The sequence below is a fragment of the Maniola hyperantus genome, chromosome 9, assembly GCF_902806685.2.
Source record: "Maniola hyperantus chromosome 9, iAphHyp1.2, whole genome shotgun sequence".
Lineage (NCBI taxonomy): Eukaryota > Metazoa > Arthropoda > Insecta > Lepidoptera > Nymphalidae > Maniola > Maniola hyperantus.
The window spans coordinates 9946129-9967137 of record NC_048544.1 but is presented as its reverse complement, the minus strand read 5'-3'; the positions used below and the strand labels follow the sequence as shown (position 1 = coordinate 9967137).

The 21009-nt window shown below is 39.3% G+C and overlaps 2 protein-coding genes across 5 annotated transcripts in view; one reads left to right on the top strand and one right to left on the bottom strand.

Moving 5' to 3' along the window:
• Window positions 1–5: 5 nt before the first annotated feature.
• Window positions 6–10307, bottom strand: car (vacuolar protein sorting-associated protein 33A). Its single transcript, XM_034972427.2, has 11 exons — window positions 10059–10307; window positions 9349–9548; window positions 7752–7931; window positions 6085–6205; window positions 5638–5791; window positions 4587–4750; window positions 3435–3605; window positions 2784–2909; window positions 1996–2181; window positions 1370–1493; window positions 6–458 (listed from the first exon to the last, which is right to left on the bottom strand). Exons 1-11 carry the CDS (start codon window positions 10173–10175, stop codon window positions 169–171), a joined length of 1833 nt encoding a protein of 610 aa, XP_034828318.1. The 5' UTR covers window positions 10176–10307; the 3' UTR covers window positions 6–168.
• A 1279-nt stretch (window positions 10308–11586) lies between these two features.
• LOC117985652 (small G protein signaling modulator 2-like) overlaps window positions 11587–21009 on the top strand; it is a 45968-nt gene continuing 36545 nt past the window's right edge. For 3 of the 4 annotated variants that reach the window (XM_069500516.1, XM_034972426.2, XM_069500517.1), the window contains exons 1-3: window positions 12195–12399; window positions 15445–15557; window positions 17554–17706. In XM_069500516.1, coding sequence (XP_069356617.1) covers window positions 12381–12399; window positions 15445–15557; window positions 17554–17706 — 285 coding nt within the window. In that variant the 5' untranslated portion in view covers window positions 12195–12380. Of the gene's footprint in view, window positions 11708–12194; window positions 12400–15444; window positions 15558–17553; window positions 17707–21009 lie in introns of those variants that run through there. The other variant, XM_069500515.1, reaches the window with a different exon arrangement.

Here is a 21009-nt window from a genome sequence, read left to right as displayed (position 1 = left end):
ACATATCTTTAAATATAATATTGTATTGATATAACTGAACATATTATACAGTAAAATTATTTGATTATTTTAGTTTAATTTTATATATATATTTATTTATCATTATAACATTTACATTGCTATTTCAGTGATAATTTCCATATTACATGGGTACAATTTTTTTACAAACTAAAATGAATCTGCTTCCATTAGTGTTTCAATGAAAGTGTTGCCATTTATTAATTTAGTAGTGAGTATTACAAACTCTACATTGGAATCTTCTTGCTGACTAAGACTTCTTAGTGCAGAGATTTCATGATATGTGCAACCTCCAATAAAGAAAACAAGAATCACTCTCGGAGTTTCAATGGATGATGAGTTTTCGCTCGATATTGAGTTACGTCGCGTCATACGAGGCTGCAGACTTTGGAGCTCTTCTAATGTTGGTCCAGGGAGATTTCCTAACACATCTGCTATACCTGTTAAACCAAAATTTTTACTAAGTATACTGAAAGACTGATATAAATGGACCTGATATGAACATCGCCATTACGATTGAGTGGCCAGGCCATGTTGGTCTATAGCTATCACATTGGGGTATAGGTGTCTAAAACAGCTTGGAAAAATTGTTAACTTTATTCCAAATTTTCAATAAGATAAAAGTATTAGGTGTCGAAGAGTGGTTGCTCCACCATTTAATAAAATGTTTTTATTTTTATCAGGTTCCAACATGTCATGTCTATGGTTATATGATGCAGTGGCCATTCTTCAAAGCGTATAACTATTTATTTTAGCTTTTTCCTTTCAAATTTTTTATAAAACCCTGACCCGTGTGTAACGGATAGGAGGGCATAGCCATTTAATTCTAACGCCAATAATATGAACTAGGTAATTCAATAGTAGTGCCATATTTAAATATTAACATAACAATACCATTGTAATACGTATTTCCATTGATAAGGAATATTATTATCTGAACATTTATGGACCAATGCCTATTAGGTAATATTTAGTTTATTCATAGCTAAGAATGTGTTAATGGTTTCTGTGTAGTGTTGCACCATGCAACAATCAGGCTGGCTGGGCTCACTTGGTCATGTGATCAGATATTACGGTTGCGCCCCTCTTCGACGGTACGAGAGTACCGCATCTCTTTTGAGAGACGACTATAGATAAGTGGTAATATCCTTGTGAATTTAAGTTCTTAAAAATTTAATGGGAACCAATTTCGGGGGCCCAAATGTTCTGTTCTTCCCCAGGAAGCCCCCAAAATCTGTTAAGCAGATGGGGTTCCCGAACAGTTAGCAGACAGACACACTTTCGCATTTATGATGTTGGTATGGATTGTCCTATCAAAGATTATCTGACCACAATAAAGGGGGCGACTCACCAGTCCATCCCTTATTTTTGGCGATGTGTTCGCTAAGTCGGACGGTGAGCGGTACATATTTGCTTGACAGATAGCTCTTTTCTTTTGCGTTTAGTTCAGAGTCGTCCATAGTTAGGTGTAGGGTCTGAAAAACAAATATTTTGTGGTTATTTTTGAAGTGAAAACGACTTTAGGTGCGTTGGGCGATTTTAGGAAGGGTAAAAACTTCATGGTTTCGTCATCAACATCGTCAATGTTAATAGTCTGTTGTGCCAATTTTTTTTATTCAAGTAAACTTTTACAGAGTGTTTTCTATTCAACAAATAAATTTAAAACTGTTCTTCCTACTACAAAAAAGCCAGTCAAGTGCGAGTTAGACTAGCACACGAAGGGTTTCGTGTCATCATACCAGAAATTACACTTTAATTTTTTGTGATGTGACCACAAATTCACGGTTTCCGGATTTTTCTCTTTGTGCTATAAAACCTCGCTACCTGCCTCTCATGGTTCTAGGTCAATGGGAAGTACCCTATAAGTTTTTATTTGCTTGATAGGTCTAGACAGACAGACAACAATGTGATCCTATAAGGGTTCCTTCTCTGAAGATACGGAACCTTAATAAAGAGTAAGAAACTCTGAAGCATTACCTTTCTAAGTACAGCGTATTGCCTGGTGCCGGTCTGTTGACGCAGCAGCAGGCATTTCTCCAGGTTGCAGAGCGAGAGCCAGGTGTTGAGGCCGTACACCTGCACCAGCTCCCGCTTGTAGTACTCCAGCACCTTGGGCTTCAGGCCCGACCCCGTCACGCATTGGAGGCAAATTAGGCGAAGTATCTAAAAAAATCAGTACCCATCAGTACCCTTATTATAATTGGTTCATTGGTTCGTTGGTTTGTCCTTCAATCACGTCGCAACGGTGCAACGGATTGACGTGATTTTTTGTATGGGTATAGATAAAGACCGGCATTCCGAACCAGTGGTAAATTAAAACTGCCCGACAATTCGAAAGCGCTTGTAAAGTCTACTTGAATAAAAACATATTCTATTCTATTCTAACCTGGAGAGTGACATAGGCTACTTTTTATCCCGGAAAATCAAAGAGATCCCACGGGATTTTTAAAAACCTAATTCCACGGACGAAGTCGCCGGCATCAGCTAGTAATATTATAAAGTATATATAAATACTCCAGGCCAGACGGAACCTCAGCGTGATATAGGGTGGGGCATTATATATGTTTGACATATTTTAGAAAGTAGTAGCCAAGGGAAGTGAGTAAAGTACCTCATAATTTGTGTTCTGATCGTAAAACTACGTCCATGCTAGTCCATCCTTTATGAATTTATGATAATAAAATGATATCTTTTGCATAATATTATGTAATGAAACATACATAGGCAGGTACATTAAACTGCTAAAATGTAACAAATTTCCTTACCTTAGTCAACGGTGCCTTCTGTGCAATAAGATCTTCTATGAAAGAACATACTTTTTCGTTGTCGATACAATTCAAGAAATCCTCTTCACATTGGATGGTGTCGTGGAAATCGAACGTGTCGGTAGTCTGAAACGGCAAGTGTAGAAATAATTAAATTTTAATTCAGTTTATTTTCATAAAACATCATCATCATCATCATGATCAGCCCATCGCCAGCTCACTACAGAGCACGGGTCTCCTCTCAGAGTGAGAAGGGTTTTGGCCATAGTCTACCACGCTGGCCATGTGCGGATTGGTAGACTTCACACACCTTTGAGAACATTATGGAGAACTCTCAGGCATGCAGGTTTCCTCACGATGTTTTCCTTCACCGTTAAAGCAAGTGATATTTAATTACTTAAAATCACGCTGAAACTAATACAATAAACATAAGGAGGACCTGTACAGTGACAAACTATTTTTGATCCTGGTCAAACAAACAGTTCCCACAGGATATCATGTTATTTTTCTTCTGCAGTCTTTTTCATACATTCAATTATGTCCTCCAATTTTATTATGCTGCATTTTTTGCTTGTATTTTTCAAACACCATGCTGCGAAAGAATTGACGTCAGGAAAAAACTTATTTACGTTATTAGATCAATCCACAAACCTCTTTGATGTACTCTGCAATGGCCATGTGCGTGGCCAAGGATTGCTTGTTGGCCAACATTTGCGGCAAGCGCGATACGAACTGCTTTATTTCCTGCACCGACTTGTCATTGTGACGCTCGTCTAACTGGGTTTTGATGACGCGAGCTTTCTTAGATAATGCTGGTCCCACCTAAAAAAAAGGAAGAAATTATATACGAAGGTAATATATAGGTTCTTTAATAGAAATGGGTGGCTGGTTGTCAGTTTAACTGCCGCACTCCGAGTCGCTTAATCGTTACTTAAGTTTACTGTTTAGTTAAAACGCTCTCACATAAATCCGTCTCGTTTTAACTCAATCTGAAGTAACGATTAGCGACTCTGAGTGCGGCTGTAAGACCATTTTTATGACGGGGCCTAACCCAAAAACTAAACTAGTTAGGAAGGAATGAAATTTCGGTATGATATGTACCCCATAGGTTATATTGTATTTAAACAACAAATACTGAATACAACGATTTATAAAGTGGTTTGTAAGCTGTGGCCAAAACAAACAAACTATTTTATGTTTTTCTTTCACGGTTTATTGCGATACTCTAGCTCGGAAAAGAAATATTTCATAAGAGCGAGGGCGACTCAATTATTTTGCGACTGGTTTTTAAGTATGAATATCGTTAAGCGCAAGCCTATCTCGCAATGAGGAAGTTTCAGGGTGAACGTTCTATAAAGTTTTCATAGATGGCGCTGTTTACTGCACCCACTAAACAAAAAATAATACCTAGCGAAGGTATGCGCTATAATAATTTGTGCGTAAAATATCCTGCAAAACAACAACGTCAAGAAAACATACATACAGCAAGGCAGCTTTTTCAGCTCTGTCCTCTGAGGTTGTTAACTCAAGACTGGTTGAAAACTGCAGAGACACCCTGGCCCAATACCGGGTGGTTCTACGCTAGGTACCAGAGCATGCTGGAATAGTTGGCAACGAAAATGCTGACATTCTGGCTAAATCATATAGATATAGGTATTATTTTTCGTTTTTAGTGGCTGCAGTAAACAGCGCCATCTATGAAAATTTTATGGAACGATCGCCCTGAAACTTCCTCATTAAAAAAATGTCAGTTCAGAAAAAGGTGTGAATTGATAAGGGCTATATACCTAAGCTAATACTAACCGTAGTAAAGTTACAGTCCCTCAGTTCAGCGAAGAGTTCTTCGTTAGAGTTGAGGATGATGCGTTTCCGTTCGCGCGCGGTCACTTCAGGGCTCGCGTCGTCCGGGCTCACGAACTTGTGGCCGGGGAAGGTGGCCGTGGAGTTTTTTATACCGTACAGCTCGTCTGAATCCAGAAAAGAAATCCATTACTACAAGATTGCCCAAAAAACGAGTATAATGTTTTCTGGGTTCATGTATTCTTCGCTCTGGGCTGGTTTCCGCACTTAAACGTTTCCGTCTGTTGTGCGTTGGGTTCATGTATGTGAGTTTATTCATTCCACCATAACTTCTAAATTCCTGAACAGATTCGGATGTATGGGGTATCGTTAGAATTCTAACATCCCGAATAACGTTGGCTATAAATTTTCTGAAATAAAATCAATATGGCAAGGCAGTCGAATTTTTAATTTTAATTTTAAAAATTAATAAGACTTGTTTAAGCTTATTTTTATTTATTCACCATAGCCATAAAGTTGACCACAATCACATCTGATGGAAAGTGATGATGTGGCCTAAGATGGGACGCGTTTATTTAGAATTACTTATTGCTAGCTAGACGCTTACTACTATACTTGCTCCACTTTGTTCAGCCGACACAACAAGTTCCATATCTGTTGAATTCCTATGTAACTAATGCTTTAATGTCTCAGACTCCCTCATAGGTGAGTTGCGTGGACATGACGCCGGTGAAGTCTATGGCGCGGTCCAGCAGCAAGAGCTGGTCGATACACGACGAAGTCGCGCCGCGCGGACCCGTACCTTGCTCCTCTTTGTTTAGCCGACATAGCAAGTTCCTATGTAACTAAAGCTTCAATGTCTCAGACTCACCAATGAGCCCCTCATAGGTGAGTTGCGTGGACATGACGCTGGTGAAGTCTATGGCGCGGTCCAGCAGCAAGAGCTGGTCGATACACGACGAAGTCGCGCCGCGCGGACCCGTACCTTGCTCCTCTTTGTTTAGCCGACATAGCAAGTTCCTATGTAACTAAAGCTTCAATGTCTCAGACTCACCAATGAGCCCCTCATAGGTGAGTTGCGTGGACATGACGCTGGTGAAGTCTATGGCGCGGTCCAGCAGCAAGAGCTGGTCGATACAGGACGTAGTCGCGCCGCGTGGACCCGTACCTTGCTCCTCTTTGTTCAGCCGGCATAGCAAGTCCCATACCTAACGAAAAAAAAATACAAATATATACGCGCTGAATTGAGAAACTTCATCAACTTTTGTAAGACAGATTATTTTCATTAGTTTGCAATAGGCCAAAGTATGAAAAATAAGTATATTATATCTCACTAGCTGATTCGTTCGGCTAAAATTCGATAAACTTATAAAGGTGAAAGAATTATTAAAATCGGTTCAGTAGTTTCAGAGTTTATCGATTATGAACAAACATACAAATCTTTCCTCTTTATAACATTGGTAGGTGTAGAATACAATAATGAAAAAAATACTCAACATACTTGTTTGGCAGCATTGCCTTTGCCATAAACGCGTGGAATGATTCCGTAGTGTTGCTGTATGGTGCGCAGTGCCTGCGCTGCATTGTACAAGCATGTGGGATCCCCTTCCAAATAGTTTTCTCTGTATAAATGAATAAATTCTTGGGTATATCTTTTTGATTAACAAAAAACAAAGCATTTTTCAATACTGAATGTCAGCAAGTAGGTATACAGGGTGAGACCAGAACGCTGGCAAAAACGAAGACAGGTGATAGTACTGATGATTACTGATATGATAACACAAAAAAAACGCGATAAATTATTTATTGGCTGTATTGTTTCTGGCGCGTCCGATGCGGCTCATCCGTAATGTGCGAGCATAATAAGGTCAGAGGCAAAGGATCCACGCGGACGAAGCCACGGGTATCAGCTAGTCTAAAATATATATAAAAGGATTGACTGACTATCAACACACAGCTGAAACTACTGGACGGATCGGGCTGAAATTTGGCATGCAGATAGCTATTATGACGTAGGCATCGGCTAAGAAAGGATTTTCGAAAATTCAACCCTTAAGGGGTTGAAATAGGGGTTTGAAATTTTTGTAGTTCACGCGGACGAATTCGCGTGCATAAGCTAGTAAACAATAAAATACAATTTCCTCTCTGAAATCTAAATATATAAAAGGAAAAGGTGCCTGACTGACTGACTGATCTATCAACGCACAGCTCAAACTACTGGACGGATCGGGCTGAAATTTGGCATGCAGATAGCTATTATGACGTAGGCATCCGCCAAGAAAGGATTTTCGTAAATTCAACCCTTAAGGGTTTGAAATAGGGGTTTGAAATTTGTGTAGTCCACGAGGACGAAGTCGCGAGCATATTAAGCTAGTTAATATTAAAATGTTAACAAAATCTTTATCAGTAACATATTGTGATTAGTTGCTCATTAAAAAATAATCATTAAGGCCTGAAACATACTAACATAGCAACATGCCGCGTCAGCTGGGATTGGGTTGAATCAATCTTACTGATGTCCGCGATTTCGTTCGCGTGGAATATAGGTATTTTAAAAATCCCGTGGGAACTTTTTGATTTTCCGGAATAAGAAGTGCCTATGTATTGTAGTGCCAGGGTATTCATTCCTTTCAGACAAATTCGTCTAGTAGTTTTTGCGTGAAAGTAAACAAACATTACACACACAGACACACCTATATACAAACCTTCCCCTTTATAATATTTTGACTGAAATCTGGAATGGAGATAGCTTAAATTATTTGAATTAACACATCTAGTTCTAGAATACTTTTGTCCCCGAAAATCAGAGTCCCTGCGGGATTTTTCATAACCTATATCCTCGTGGACGAAGTCGCAGGCATCTAGTCCATAATATTTTCTAGGACTAAACTCGACGTGTTTTAAGGGTTTAAGCACACACAAAGTACGACAGCAATTTATATTTAGTCTATAGAAGTTGTAATACTAGGTAATTCGCGCGTAAGAACCACGCTCCTGTCGCAGGCTATTTTGATACCACAAAACAGTTTCTTTTAATTATTAACGTCCTGCCGTGCTGTAACCGTCCTTGAGACTGAGGAGGAGCGGAGACCCCAAGACACAGGTTTATTAAACTTACACACAACCGACACAAAATTGTAAAAGGACTTAGTTCAAGCTAAAATTTACCTAAAATCATTCTGCAGTTCCAAGGACATGACGTCACTGTCAAAGGGGAAGATGTCACATTTGAACTCCTGCAGTGACAGGTTAGAGAGCACCCCTCTGTTCTTTAGGTGTTTCTCACAGAGCTCGCTCTTTCTGGGCACGAAGAACAAGTGGAACTCCACTGGAGAGGTTTGTTTTGTCCTGTAATGAAAAAGGAGTTATACGCGGCCAAAATTAATGTACATCGACCTATATATGATAGCAAACTTGTAGAGCAGTCTCTGTCGTTGGGACCGACAAAACATCATATAGGTATGAGTGACAGAGACAATGCTCTACTCTACATCTCTCTATAAAAATTTAAATTTAAATAATAATTATGTATTTACGCTGTTGATTACTTTCAAATAAACAAAAAAATAAATAAAAAAAAAAGCCGAAATGTCATTCTAAAGGCCGATATACATTACTTTCGTCCGCATACTGTAAGTATAGTCCGCGATAGGTTAAGTTAATCGTGGTATGAGACGGGGAGACGCCGCGCGCATACCCGCTCGTCTTCCGCGCTCGCCCGCACCGGGTTAGCGCGGGGGCTGTGCGGGTATTCGAGGTGTTCCCTCCCCGACCGCCATCTCGATTCTCGACCTGTCGCATACTATATGCTGTTTAAGATCTACCAACCATCAAAGCTCAACATGATATAGGGAGCGCCTCAGGCACGCAGACGCGCCCATTGTTAAGACAAAATGTAATATGGCGGTCTATGGAACGAAAAGCAACAAGCGCCCGTTGTGCGCCCTTTTTGATCTATTGAGCGCCACACATTTCACAGCTGCTCGCTCGCCCAGGGCAGAGTGAACTAAGAGTGTACTTTTCAATAAGTTAGTTCCTGAATACAGTCTTACCACTACCCATATTATAAATGCAATAGCGTGTTTGTTGGTTTGTCCTTCAATCACGTAATGGAGCAAAGGATCAGCGTGATTTTTTGCATGGATATAGTTAAGGACCTGAAGAGTAAGTGACATGGGCAACTTTTAATCCCAAAAAAACCTAAATCAACGCGGACGAAATGAGGGCCCTAAGCTAGCCTTGATTATAAATAAATGGAATAAAACAACATACTCATATCATAAACCATAGCCTTAGTTAGTAGTTCATTTGATACATATTTACAAATATTCATAGCATTAATGATATTTATCCTTGTTATCAAAACCATATACCTATTGTTGAACTTTTTCCTGTTTTTATAAAACTAGATGATGCCTGCAACTTCGTTGTGAATTTAGGATCTCTTTCCAGAATGAAAGCTCAATAGCTGAACTGATTTTGGCATAATAAAGTACACACATACATCCTAAAAAAGTTCCCATAGGATTTTTAAATAGCTAAATCTATGTGGACAAAACTGTGGGCATCATCTAGTTGCAGATAAAGTTTGTGCTAGGAGAAGGTTGCCGCAGAGGTTGGTAGGAGTTTGTATGACAATAGTGGACTGGGTGAAGTTGAACCATCAAGCTGTGGGCTATCTCCTTGGCCCTGACTGTTGAGCTACTTATTGAGATATCTAACTTGCATGTTGTTGCATATTGCTTGATAGAGCTAGCACTAATACCTCAAAGAATGGATGTAATCCGCAACAAGGTCCATAAGTGCCAACTTTGGGCGAGCTATGAATATGATGTGTTTGACAGATATAGTGGGCAGGCTGCCCGGCCTCAGGGGAAACATGTCCACCACTTCATGCTCTTTTAGCAAGGAGTACTGAGCTACCAATCCTACGGGTCCAGCTAACCATTCATCCCAGATTGTCACCTATAACATAAAAATCTAATTAGTTAAATCAGAAGTAAGCAAAATTATATTTTTATTTTTACGATAATTAATTTACGAATTGCATGAAGCTTTTAAGAAATCCTGAACGCAAAAGAACTAAGTTTTCCAAGCTCAATGAAGTTAAACTTTTTTCAGGCTCGAAATTAGTTAGTAAAAAATTTGACCAAGTGTGAGTCAGACTCGCCCACCAAGAATTCCATAGCTTGGAAAGACACATAAATAGTTATTTGATTAATTTAACCTATTATCAAAGAACCGCAAAAACCATGTTTGTAAGGGTTTTTTACTGATTTGCTCCCGGTCTGCAAGGCCGAGTGAGGTCCTTCAGTCAAGACCTATTTTGCGAGCTTCAGACTTCGAGCCTTACAAAAACATACTAGGGGTATGATAAGTATGCATGGAGCAGAGTGATCAAATTTCATTCTAAGACAACAAAAATATACATATAAAGTAAACAAAATATGAAACTCATCAATAACATGTACCTACCTTATTTCCTTCACACAACTGCAAGAGATTTAACAACTCTTTTCTCATAGTTTCTTGTAATATAGCAACGTTTAACCTTCCGCCCGATAGGTGAGTACTCATTTTAGTTTCCTTCATTACTGCAAATTTTGAAGTTTGAAGATTTATAGGAATTGTTTTTTTATAACGCAGTAACACAGTGCACCCAAATCTTCAAATGTAGGTATTGTTTTTGTATTTTGATTTTTGAGTTTTGACAGACAATTATTATGACAAAATAATGACAAATTTTGTCACTGACAGTGACATCTGACATGGAGAGTGACAGAGCAGTGTTTCCAGTTTCCACTTACGTTTTACCTTGGTTTTAAACTGACCCTGAGAAATCATCGATTTACGTAAGGACGACCATAGACTAATATATTGCTTGGGCGAGGCTTGGGCTGAGAACAAGGACTAACAGAAGTAGCCATGTGACATGTGTGACACTTACCTACTGTTAGAGCGAGATAGCTAAATGCATTTAAGCTCTTATTAGAACGAGACAAAATGATTGTTTTGTCCTTATCACCATGGTCACTTTTTTTATTTGCCAAAATATTGTATTTGTACGTGAGTATTTGGCAAACAACGTGAAGTAGGTTATGTTGACTCAAGTATTATAAATAAATCATTGATTCTTTTTGTTTTAATGTAATTTTTATATAACGAATCTAAACAATTAAACATAAAAATTACAGATCGAAATTCTTTTTGTTTTTGAAGTTATTGTGCTATGGTGGGTTGCAGTATAGCTTACTAGGCTACACTAGCCGAAGCGAACGTAAAATAGACGGAATAACATTTCACAAGTAGGTAAGTACCTTTGCTTGAGCGAGAGGGACTGAGGGGGCCATGCCAGTTGCATATTTGGATATATCTGTGGGCTTGGGCATATCTTGTCATTTATATCGATGAGGAACAGATTATTACTGGCTCCGATTCTTTAATTTCGATTTATTATTTCGATTCGATTCGATTATTTAATCATTTTAATCTAGGGAGGCTTCAATGCCCGCATAATGCATATGCCCGCGACTTCATCAACGTGGATCTAGGTTTTTTTGAATCATTCTCTGGCATGCAAGCTATCTCTGTGCCGCATCTAAATCGCTAAAGCTAATGAAAATTTCAGCTTTCTAGCGTCATCCAGACCGAAGCTATGACTGCTCGAAAATACGACGAAACGCTTCGAGAAAAGTTACCTACGTAGGTAGTGCCCCGTCCTTTAGTTTGGCTCGTCTTGGCGGGGCACTCCCGTGCCCCCTGATATATGCTGTGAAAACTAAAAGGTATTAGACATAAGACATACAACTGTTTCGATTTTTTAATTTAATGATTTATAATAAAATATGGATTGGCCTTGCAGAAGTATACTACCCAGTACCTAGGTAGGTACCTATCTAATAACCATTGATGTAGGAGAAATGTACCTCTAATTAGCCACGGCTCGCCACGGCCGAAGCCTGATACCAGATCAAGACCTGAGGAAACTTTGAAAGTACCTACGTACCTACCTATAATAATTTCCTAAAATGGTCACCCATTGGAAGTCAAAACTCCGGACTTCTTTCTGACAAGTGAAGTCTGACAAAGTCGTTAAGCAACGCACCACTGCGGCCGAGTGATAGGTAAGTCTAAGTTTTATTTTCAGTTTTCTTATGACTGAGTCCATTTTGATAAAATTGTAACGGACCATACCTACCGAGTTAGCGCGGGGACTGTAAGGGTGAGCGAGGCGTCCTCACCCCGATTGCCATCTCGATCTGTGGCGCACTATAGGTACCTATTAGATAATACATAAGATAAGGCACTTAGGTACAGCATAGTTCTATAAATCTTATATATAATTGCCTATTTTATTACGAAAACCAGCGAGTAACGACTTGGGGATCAGTCTTTATTTTGATTAGAAGAAGGAATTTTATTTTACCCCTTGTCAACAGAACACAGCTTTGTGTTTGAAATAACATTCAACACAATCTAGTCAATCAGCCATTTTTCCAGCGGGCGGTACGTGCCCGAATTTCAGAGTAGGTAGGTATACCGTCTATAATCTATATAATATGAGGGATAGATAGGTATTGCTTCAGGACCTTATCACTTGCGTACCGCTAGCAGCCGACTGCGCGCGGCGCGACATCGATTTTTCCATCAAACAAGCCATTTTCAACCATCAGCGAGATTGTAAACACGTTTAGCTCACAGTCCAACGATCCAACATACTTATTTTATTTGATAAAAAGTGAGACATGTGAGTGTCTTCTGCGTAAATAATGCAACACATTTCATCCGTTCTCGAAAATGGCCGCACAAAATAAAGGTACGTGCGTTTCTAACTAGAAAATGAACGATTTGGCAAATACGAGCTGGTTATTTTCCCTTTTTTACTATGCAAATAGTATGGTAATAGGCTAAAGTCGTATTTTGTAGAGCATTCTAACTGTCGGAGTATGTACATCGTCGTTTTGACAGAAAGATAACAGCGAGTGGGTGGAGCGGCCATGTGATACTTAGTAAGTAGGTATTGTTTTTACGAGAGATAAGTTTAGCTCTCTTAGCTTTAGAAAACTTATATGTTATCTTGGTATTTATCAACCTATACAGAACGTAATATTAAACTTTTTCTTTCCCATCACCTGTCGCTGGCCATGTAGCAAAGTTACCTACCGGTCTATAGAGTATAGACATTTTACACAATATCTTATGTGATGAATTTATTGAAAAGGCGCGTTATAATATTCACTAATTTCGAGCTAAATAACGACATGCTTTATCACATACAACGTTTATGTCTACTTTGGTTTGCTAAAACACAAGTTAAAGGATGACGTAGCCGGAATTTGATTAATGATAGACGTACCTAACCATCCTTGCCTTACATCTCTGTGATACCCGAAAGCTTATCAATCTAATGGGAAAAGTGCTCAGGTATGATAAATATCTTCAAGCTCAATTTTCAAGCACATTTTGTAGGGCCTTAAAGAAAAATATCAGGGAAAGCATTATGAAAGCTAGACAATTAATCTTGGTTTCCAAAGTTCCGTTGGATTCGAGATTGAGAATAATAATGAGATTTGGAAACGCTTAGGGAGGGATTTCCAGTTTGTTTTGAAGATATGACGTATTTGCAAACGATTTTCACCAACTTTATAAGTAGTACAACATTATAATCGATTGGGTACCTTAAAGCCTAAATATTCAACTGCTGTTCAACAGCTATTGTTTACTAAACTCGCGGAGAGTCTGTGATTGACATTCAATGGGGCCGATTCTCTTGTATACAATCTCTAAACTAAACTAAATTCATGATCAACCCATTGCCGGCTCACTACAGAGCACGGGTCTCCTCTGAGAGTGAGAAGGGTTTGGCCATAGCCTACCACGCTGGCCATGTGCGGATTGGTAGACTACACAGTTCACACACATTTGAGAACGTTATGGAGAACTCTCAGGCATGCAGGTTTCCTCACGATGTTTCCCTTCACCGTTAATGCAAGTGATATTTAATTACTTAAAACGCACATAACTCCGAAAAGTTAGAGGTGCGTGCCCGGGATCGAACCCCCGATCTCCGATTAGAAGGCGGACGTCCTAACCACTAGGCTATCACAGCTTTTATGACGTAGGGATCCGCTAAAAAGGATTTTTGAAAGTTCGACCCCTAAGGGGGTGAAACAGGGGTTTGAAATTTGTATAGTCCACGCGGACGAAGCCGCGAGCATAAGTTAGTTTGATATAAGCTAGAGATACCTACAGTACACATAATATATCTACGGACTAGGAGTTGGTTGGTCTAAGTATATCATCATGTGTAGCTGCTTATACGTATGTATATTGTATAGGTTGGTAGTGTCTGTAACGGAACTGTTAGATGATAACAATACTTCTGATAATGAGGACAGTAGACTGGCCTAGTTCAGACTTCAGCGTTGAACACTGAGTTACTGAATCGTCCCGCTAAGTATAGTCCGTACAAAATGACTCCAGTATACCAGACTGTAGGACTGTTGGACTTCTGTACCAGTAGGTACCTACTGAACAACACAGAAAATTGGAAACCGGTTCAGAAAATTGGAATGATAAACCCATCGATGTTCTGGGTCAAATGAGAAAAATTCTTTGGCTGACAATGAGAAACAAAATTCCCACATGAGCAGAAGTTTGTGTCAGACTTTTGACATCCAAGTCAACCCCCTGCATCTTTTGAGTATATTGTATAAGTAGTATTGTACGCGACAGCTCGAGATGGCAATCGGAAAGGGAACGCCCCGCACACCTGCATAGCTCCCTCGCTAACCCGGTGCGGGCGAGCGCGGGTGACGTGCGGGTGTGCGTTGCGTCCCTCCACCTCATGCCCCGATTGCCATCTTGATCTGTCGTAGACTATACATACTCCTATATTTACAATATAAAGACCTAGAAAAAACTTTGAATTATAAACTTATATGTATCAAATCATTTCTATGAGTAAATATTTTTATGGGATTTGCTTTCAAAGATTATGCCTATAAGATGAAAAGACCTCTTGCAACCATAAGGGCGTGGGCAGTACGTTCTCAATAAGCACTTGACAGCTGAAGCCTATTATGTGCCTAGAGCTAATTTTACGTGAAATATTTTCAATAGATGTTCAGAATAGTTGCAAAGCTTGCCAATTGTGTAGGCGCAATTCATTCTCCTACAAAAGGATACCTTCTCCTGGAAAACTTCCTAATTGGAACATTTTTCCAACTGTCATATAATTCTGATTTACCACCACCTATAGATGTCTAAACACCCCCGATCGCTAAGCTTAGGCAGTTGCTTAGCATAAAAGTCGACCCACGCCCGTTCGGTACTCTCATTCCGCACCGTGTCTTGATTACAAGACTTTTGAATCTACCAATCACAACAAAGCATTCTCCCCTGTTCCCCGCCAACATTTTACGTTTTTGTTTTCATGCAAAACCTTGTATGTTTATGCGTACTCTTGAGGATGAATTCTCTGCGACTCATACACAAGCGACATATTTTGTCGAAGACAGGAGTCGAGTGTTGCAGTCGTCGCGTGTCTTAGGGAAGTGCGAAAGTAAATATGTTTATCGTCTGTCTAAGAAGGAGTGTTCTTTTCACGGCCCATCCGTTTCCATTGACAAAATTTGGTACATAAATAGCTTGCACATCTACTTTTATTCCGGAAAATCAAAGAGCTCCCACGGGATTTAAAAAAACTTGATTTCACGCGGATGACGTCGCGGGCAATATATTTGGTACCGAGATAGCTTGCGTAAACACACGGATATCTATAGGCTACTTTTTATCGAAGAGTAGTTCCTGGAAATTTTGGAATCACGTTGAACATTCAACAGTTGAACGTCTTTGACAGTTGAAAGGACAGAAGAAGAAATGCCTGCGGTCGCGGCGGCCGACCCCAATGTCGAGCAGAAGGAACGACTGATAGCTGCCGTCAAAAAAGAAGTCAAGCAATTGATGGAAGAGGTATGCCTATTTTAATATAATTTAAAACAACTTTATTGTTAATAGATTTACAGAGAGTAAGAATACAGGATATACTTGAAAAATACACACAAAATACACTTACACAGGATACACTTTTATTTAAATAATAATATTATCTACCAATGTATACGGGCAAGCCGCTGGACAGGTCCAGCGGGAAGTCCTGGCCGCGTTGCTATGTAGACCGCGCAGGTAATGTACATCGAAGTGCAATCTCGCTCATGTAGACTGCAGAGGCCTCGCTTCGGTCGGTCAAAAAATTCCATACATTTTCCTATCCGATTTTCGATACTTATTTGAGAAAAAATAGAGCAAATGACAGCATTTTACAACAGTATTTTCTCGGATTTATAACGGAATTGGATCGGACGAGCCCTACTTACTTACTTACTTACTATCAAAATTTCGGATTTTATTCTCCTTCCAAACAGAATTTAAATATTGAGTTTGATTTTTTTTATTCATTTGATTCACTATCACGATGATAATATTATTAGAGTTTATAAAAGAATTTTCGCTTTTTTCGATCAAAGTTATTTCATTTTATGGACGAGAGAAAGAAAGATGGAGAGATAAAATTGACTCAATAAATTAATTAAGTAGAATGGAAATGTTTCAAAAGCCGTAGCGAGACACATTTCTCTCTCTGAAACATGTCGAGTTAGTTTGTGTAAAACTTTTCTGCGTTTGATGAGACTTAAGAGCCTTTTCAGTTCTACTTGATTTCAACTTCATTTCGGATTTTATTTTCCTCTGGGACAACTTCATTTAAGAAGAAGACGTATTAATGCAATCAACCGTATTGCTTCTTGTCTTCTTCTTAAATGAGGGTAATAGACATTGAGCTGTGAAACAAGAAAATAAAATACTATTGGTTACCTTTTAAGGATGTAAAATAGTTAACGTGTTCATTCAAAATCCTTTATTTTGTGTAGTTAATGAGTCTCTTTAGATTTAGTTTTCAGGGTGCTTCCCACATTATTTAGAATTTGTGGTTTTTCCCACTATACTCAACACGCGTCGCGTTATAAGTAGTATGTGGATGTGGGATCAAACAACACTAGAAAATCAGCCTGATGCGGTTTGATTATGCAAACCAACGCGTTCAGGCTTCGCTATGATTGCTGCCTCGTGTACCTAATCCATCACATCACACTATCACACTAATATTATAAAGGCGAAAGTGTGTATGAGTGTGTGTATGTTTGTTACTCTTTCACGCAAAAACTACTGGACGGATTTGGCTGAAATTTGGAATGGAGACAGATTGTACTTACCCTGAATTAACACATAGGCTAATTATTATCTCGGAAAATTTAAAAATTCAAACGGAATTTATAAAAAACCTACATCCACGCGAAAGAAGTCGCGGTGATATCATAATTACAATCTATGATTCTTAAAGTCTATTGATTCATTATTGAGCTGAGTCGAGCTAATAAAACTTATTCAAGAGGAATAATTTAATAATATTATATTAATTGTTAATCTAATTGTCGAAACGCTCGAGTATCTAATACAAACAATGTGGCTAATTCCATTGTACACAATCTCTAAACTAAACTAAAATGTCACTCCTAAATCTATTGCTATCCCTTATGTAATGTTGCTTGCGGAAAAGGATGGAACTAGATTTAGGCCTGTTAGTTTAGTTTAGTTTAGAGATTGTGTACAAGAGAATCGGCCCCATACCTACTAATATTATTAAAAGTTCAAAGATCAAGAAGTAGGTACTTTTAAGGAGCTAATTTCTTTAATTAAATAATGGAGTGCCTACTCATTCTAATGGTCGTTTATTTTCCCCGAACCGAGCCAATAGAAACATGTCTTTGACAAAATTAAATATAGAATTTTTTGTAGTTGATTTCCTTTTGATATAATCTAGTGTAATGTAAATAAAACATATTATTATGATGTAGGTAAAGACGTGTGCATTTTTATCGCTAATTTCAAAAGGTTTGTAATCTTCAATCAGGCTGTCACTCGGAAGTTTGTCCACGAGGAAAGCGGAGGGGTGACTGCTCTGTGCGGCTCAGTGGAAGCCTGCCTCGGTCAAGGGCTGCGGCGTCGCGCCCTCGGGCTATTCAAGACTAGCTCTACCACTGCCCTCTTACATAAGATTGCCAAGGTTAGTGGGACCTGTTGATATAACACGAGTGGTATACGTTTGTATTGTACTACGAAGGGCGATTACAAATTAGGAAGCGTTTTTTTGCACGTGTAATAGTGCGCGACAGGTTCAGATGGCAATCGAGGAAGAAACGCCCCACACACCCGCACAACCTCCGTGCTCCGGTGCGGGCGAACGAGGGTGACGTGCAGGTGTGTGGGGTGTCCCCTCGCCTCGTAAAACTGATTGTCATCTCAACCTGTCGCGGACTTAATACCTATAAGCTCGTTTTTGTACACTTGCTGTTTGTTGCTTTTTTGTCACAGGCATATCCCTTAAGTGCGTTTACGCCTCATCTGGTGACAGAATGATTAGCTCATTCTTTGCGTAAAGGATCAGCCTGGCTGTCCACGGAAATGCAGGCATACCTATATTGTTGGAGCCACAGATAAATTATACCTCATCTGTGGTTGGCACCATTCCACGCGGGCATGATTTGTACAGTAATTATAATCCGCGACAGGTCGAGATAGCAATCGGGGTATGGGGACGGGGGGACGCGACGCCCCGCATACCCACACGTCACCCGCGCTCGCGCGCACCGGGATGGCATGGGGGCTGTGCGGGTGTGCGGGGCGTTCCCTCCCCGATTGCGATCTCGACCTGTCGCGTCAACTGATAAAATTGTTCTTTATGTAGTAGGTACCTATCAGTGAAATAGATACCTAGTACCTACCCCTACTACAAAATACTTTGTAGGATGCTGGATGCACGTATCGTTTTTCAAAGTCAAAGCCTTGCTACATATTCGCAGTTTGCACAAAAGAAGACTTTTATGCAAACTGCGAATTTTTTTCGTTCCGCTATTCAATTGCGTTTATGAAACAAGAATTCAAAGCTAAAAAGCGTACCTACTAGGAAACGAACTATTTTCAGTGAACGTAGGCACGTGTACATAGCTTCTATTTTCTACAAACTAATTGTTTCAGCAAATAATATACCTATTGTGCTCTAACAAATTTTGGTTATGAATATATTTTATCTAGGTAGGTACTAGATAATAAACAGTATCCCATGTCTTCGGAAACAAGTTATCTCTGTACCAAAAAAATGATGCCCGCGATTTCTTCGGTGTGGATTTAGTTTTTTGAAAATCCCTTGGGAACTCTATAATTATCCGGTACAAAAAATAGCCTATGCCCTTCTTCGGGAAGCTATCTTTGTACCCGTTAAAATTGGTAAAAACGGATGGGGCTTGCAAAGCTGGCAGACAGACATAATATTACTTTGGAATAAGTCAGGTTTGAGCTGTAAGTCTGTACGATGCATAATTTTTATGTTTTTAGGGTTCCGTACCTCAAAAGGAAAAACGGAACCTTTATAGGATCACTTTGTTGTCTGTCTGTCTGTCTGTCTGTCTGTCAAGAAACCTACACTTACAGGGTACTTCCCATTGACCTAGAATCATGAAATTTGGCAGGTAGGTAGATCTTATAGCGGACATTTGGGGTAGAATCTGAAAACCGTAAATTTAGGGTTAGATCACTAAAAAAAAAATTAAATTGTGGTCATGAAGTAATAATTAGTATTTTCAACTTTCGAAGTGAGTGACTATATCAAGTGGGGTATCATATGAAAGGTCTTCACCTGTACATTTTGAAACAGATTTTTATTTATTTTTATGCATAATAGTTTTTGAATTATCGTGCAAAATGTCGAAAAAATACGACTGTAGAACGGAACCCTCATTGCGCGAGCCTGACTCGCACTTGGCCGGTTTTTTTTTAAATTCTAACAACCGATAGTGGTAAATATTATGTGAAGTAGTTTAGTACCTACTTCTATAAATATGGTTGCAGTTTGCAATTTAAGAAAACAGCTGAACTTACGCTAGTCGATGTAAGCCTGACAAGTTCCTTCATCACGCCTGTCCTAAGTACTCTCATATGAATTAGCACGGCGCATCCGCAATCGGAAACAATATGATAAGGACCCTGAACTCGTAGGGCTTATGAGTTATGGCACTAGATTTAACCACAAAATATGCCTTTTCGTCTTTTCTTCTGTTAGGTACCTATGCAACTGAAATGGTTTGTCTGTTTACTCGTCAGGGGCCAGGGCGTAAGTATTATACAAATAGCACTGGCTGTCCAGTGCTTTGTTGAAAGTTTCGTGGTCCATACGCGTATAAATAGTCAAACTCGTATTACTTTTCTCGAAATTGCTCTGGTAGGACAGCTGATTCGAATTTTATGCGGCAAATACAAGAGTGAAATCTAGTCATTTATATTATTCGCAAGGGAATAAACGTATTCAAGTCTCGGGAAAAAGCCTTACCAAACGCAGTCCCAAAATTCTTGCCGGTTATTTAGGCCCGCAAATATTTTATGAATCCGTAAAAGTTATAGTAAGCTCCCTCGAAGGGGATTTACTCTCAAGAGTTTAAAGGCTCAGGCTTAATATCGACTGATGTATAAAATATTCATTAAGGCCTTAGCTGAGCTTTTTGATTATTTCACAAGCTTCGTTCGATAGATATAGTTAGAATATTGAAAAATCCATACTAATATTATAATTGTAAAAGTGTGTCTGTCTGTCTGTCTGGCTAGCCTTTCACGACCTATCCATTCAACTGATTTTGACGAAATTTGGTAAGAACATAGACTACTTTTTATCCCGGAAAATCAAAGAGATCCCACAGGATTTTAAAAACGTAAACCCACGCGAATGAAGTCGTGGGTATCATCTAGTTACTAATATTTATTTAGTAAGTAGGTACGTAATGTCCATAGACCTATAAATACCAAGTGTCGGGCAATCTCCACAGCGATTTGAACCACCTGTGCAGGAGTTACAGTACGCAGCAGAAAATATTGTACATCGATCTTTAGAAAGAGATACCATTTTCATAGGGCGTTGTCTCTGTCGTTGAGACCGAAAACCGTCACATAGGTATGAGTGTCACAGACAACGCTCTACAAAGCCGAAATATCATTCTAAAGGTCGATGTAGGTAGGTAGGTACATATTTATTGCCGGCTACTGTTTTGTAGTGTAGGTACAAGGGTGTACCCAAACACAGATGCAGTCTCCATTCCCTCATTCTCAGAGCCCGATGTGACGGAAAATTCGACACAACCAGAGATTAGGCACAAGACCGACAGCTTTAGGTAGGTACGTGCTCGTCGACGCACGTCGTACCTTATACTGAAAATTTCTACCTAACTATATTCTATACTACTTAGTAGGTATAGAGTCTAGAACGAAAAGGTAGTTATTTTCATTATGTAGACGTAATTTAATAGAAAGTCACGATTAAAAT

Bases quoted from the DNA above. Each gene is read 5' to 3' on its own strand.
- car (XM_034972427.2), bottom strand. From the start codon at position 10,175: ATGAAGGAAACTAAAATGAGTACTCACCTATCGGGCGGAAGGTTAAAC. The intron at 4,751-5,637 runs GTGAGTCTGAGA...TTCTGGATTCAG, and splicing joins CACCTATGAGGGGCTCATTG to ACGAGCTGTACGGTATAAAA. The intron at 1,494-1,995 runs GTAATGCTTCAG...TTTGTTTTTCAG, and splicing joins AATACGCTGTACTTAGAAAG to ACCCTACACCTAACTATGGA.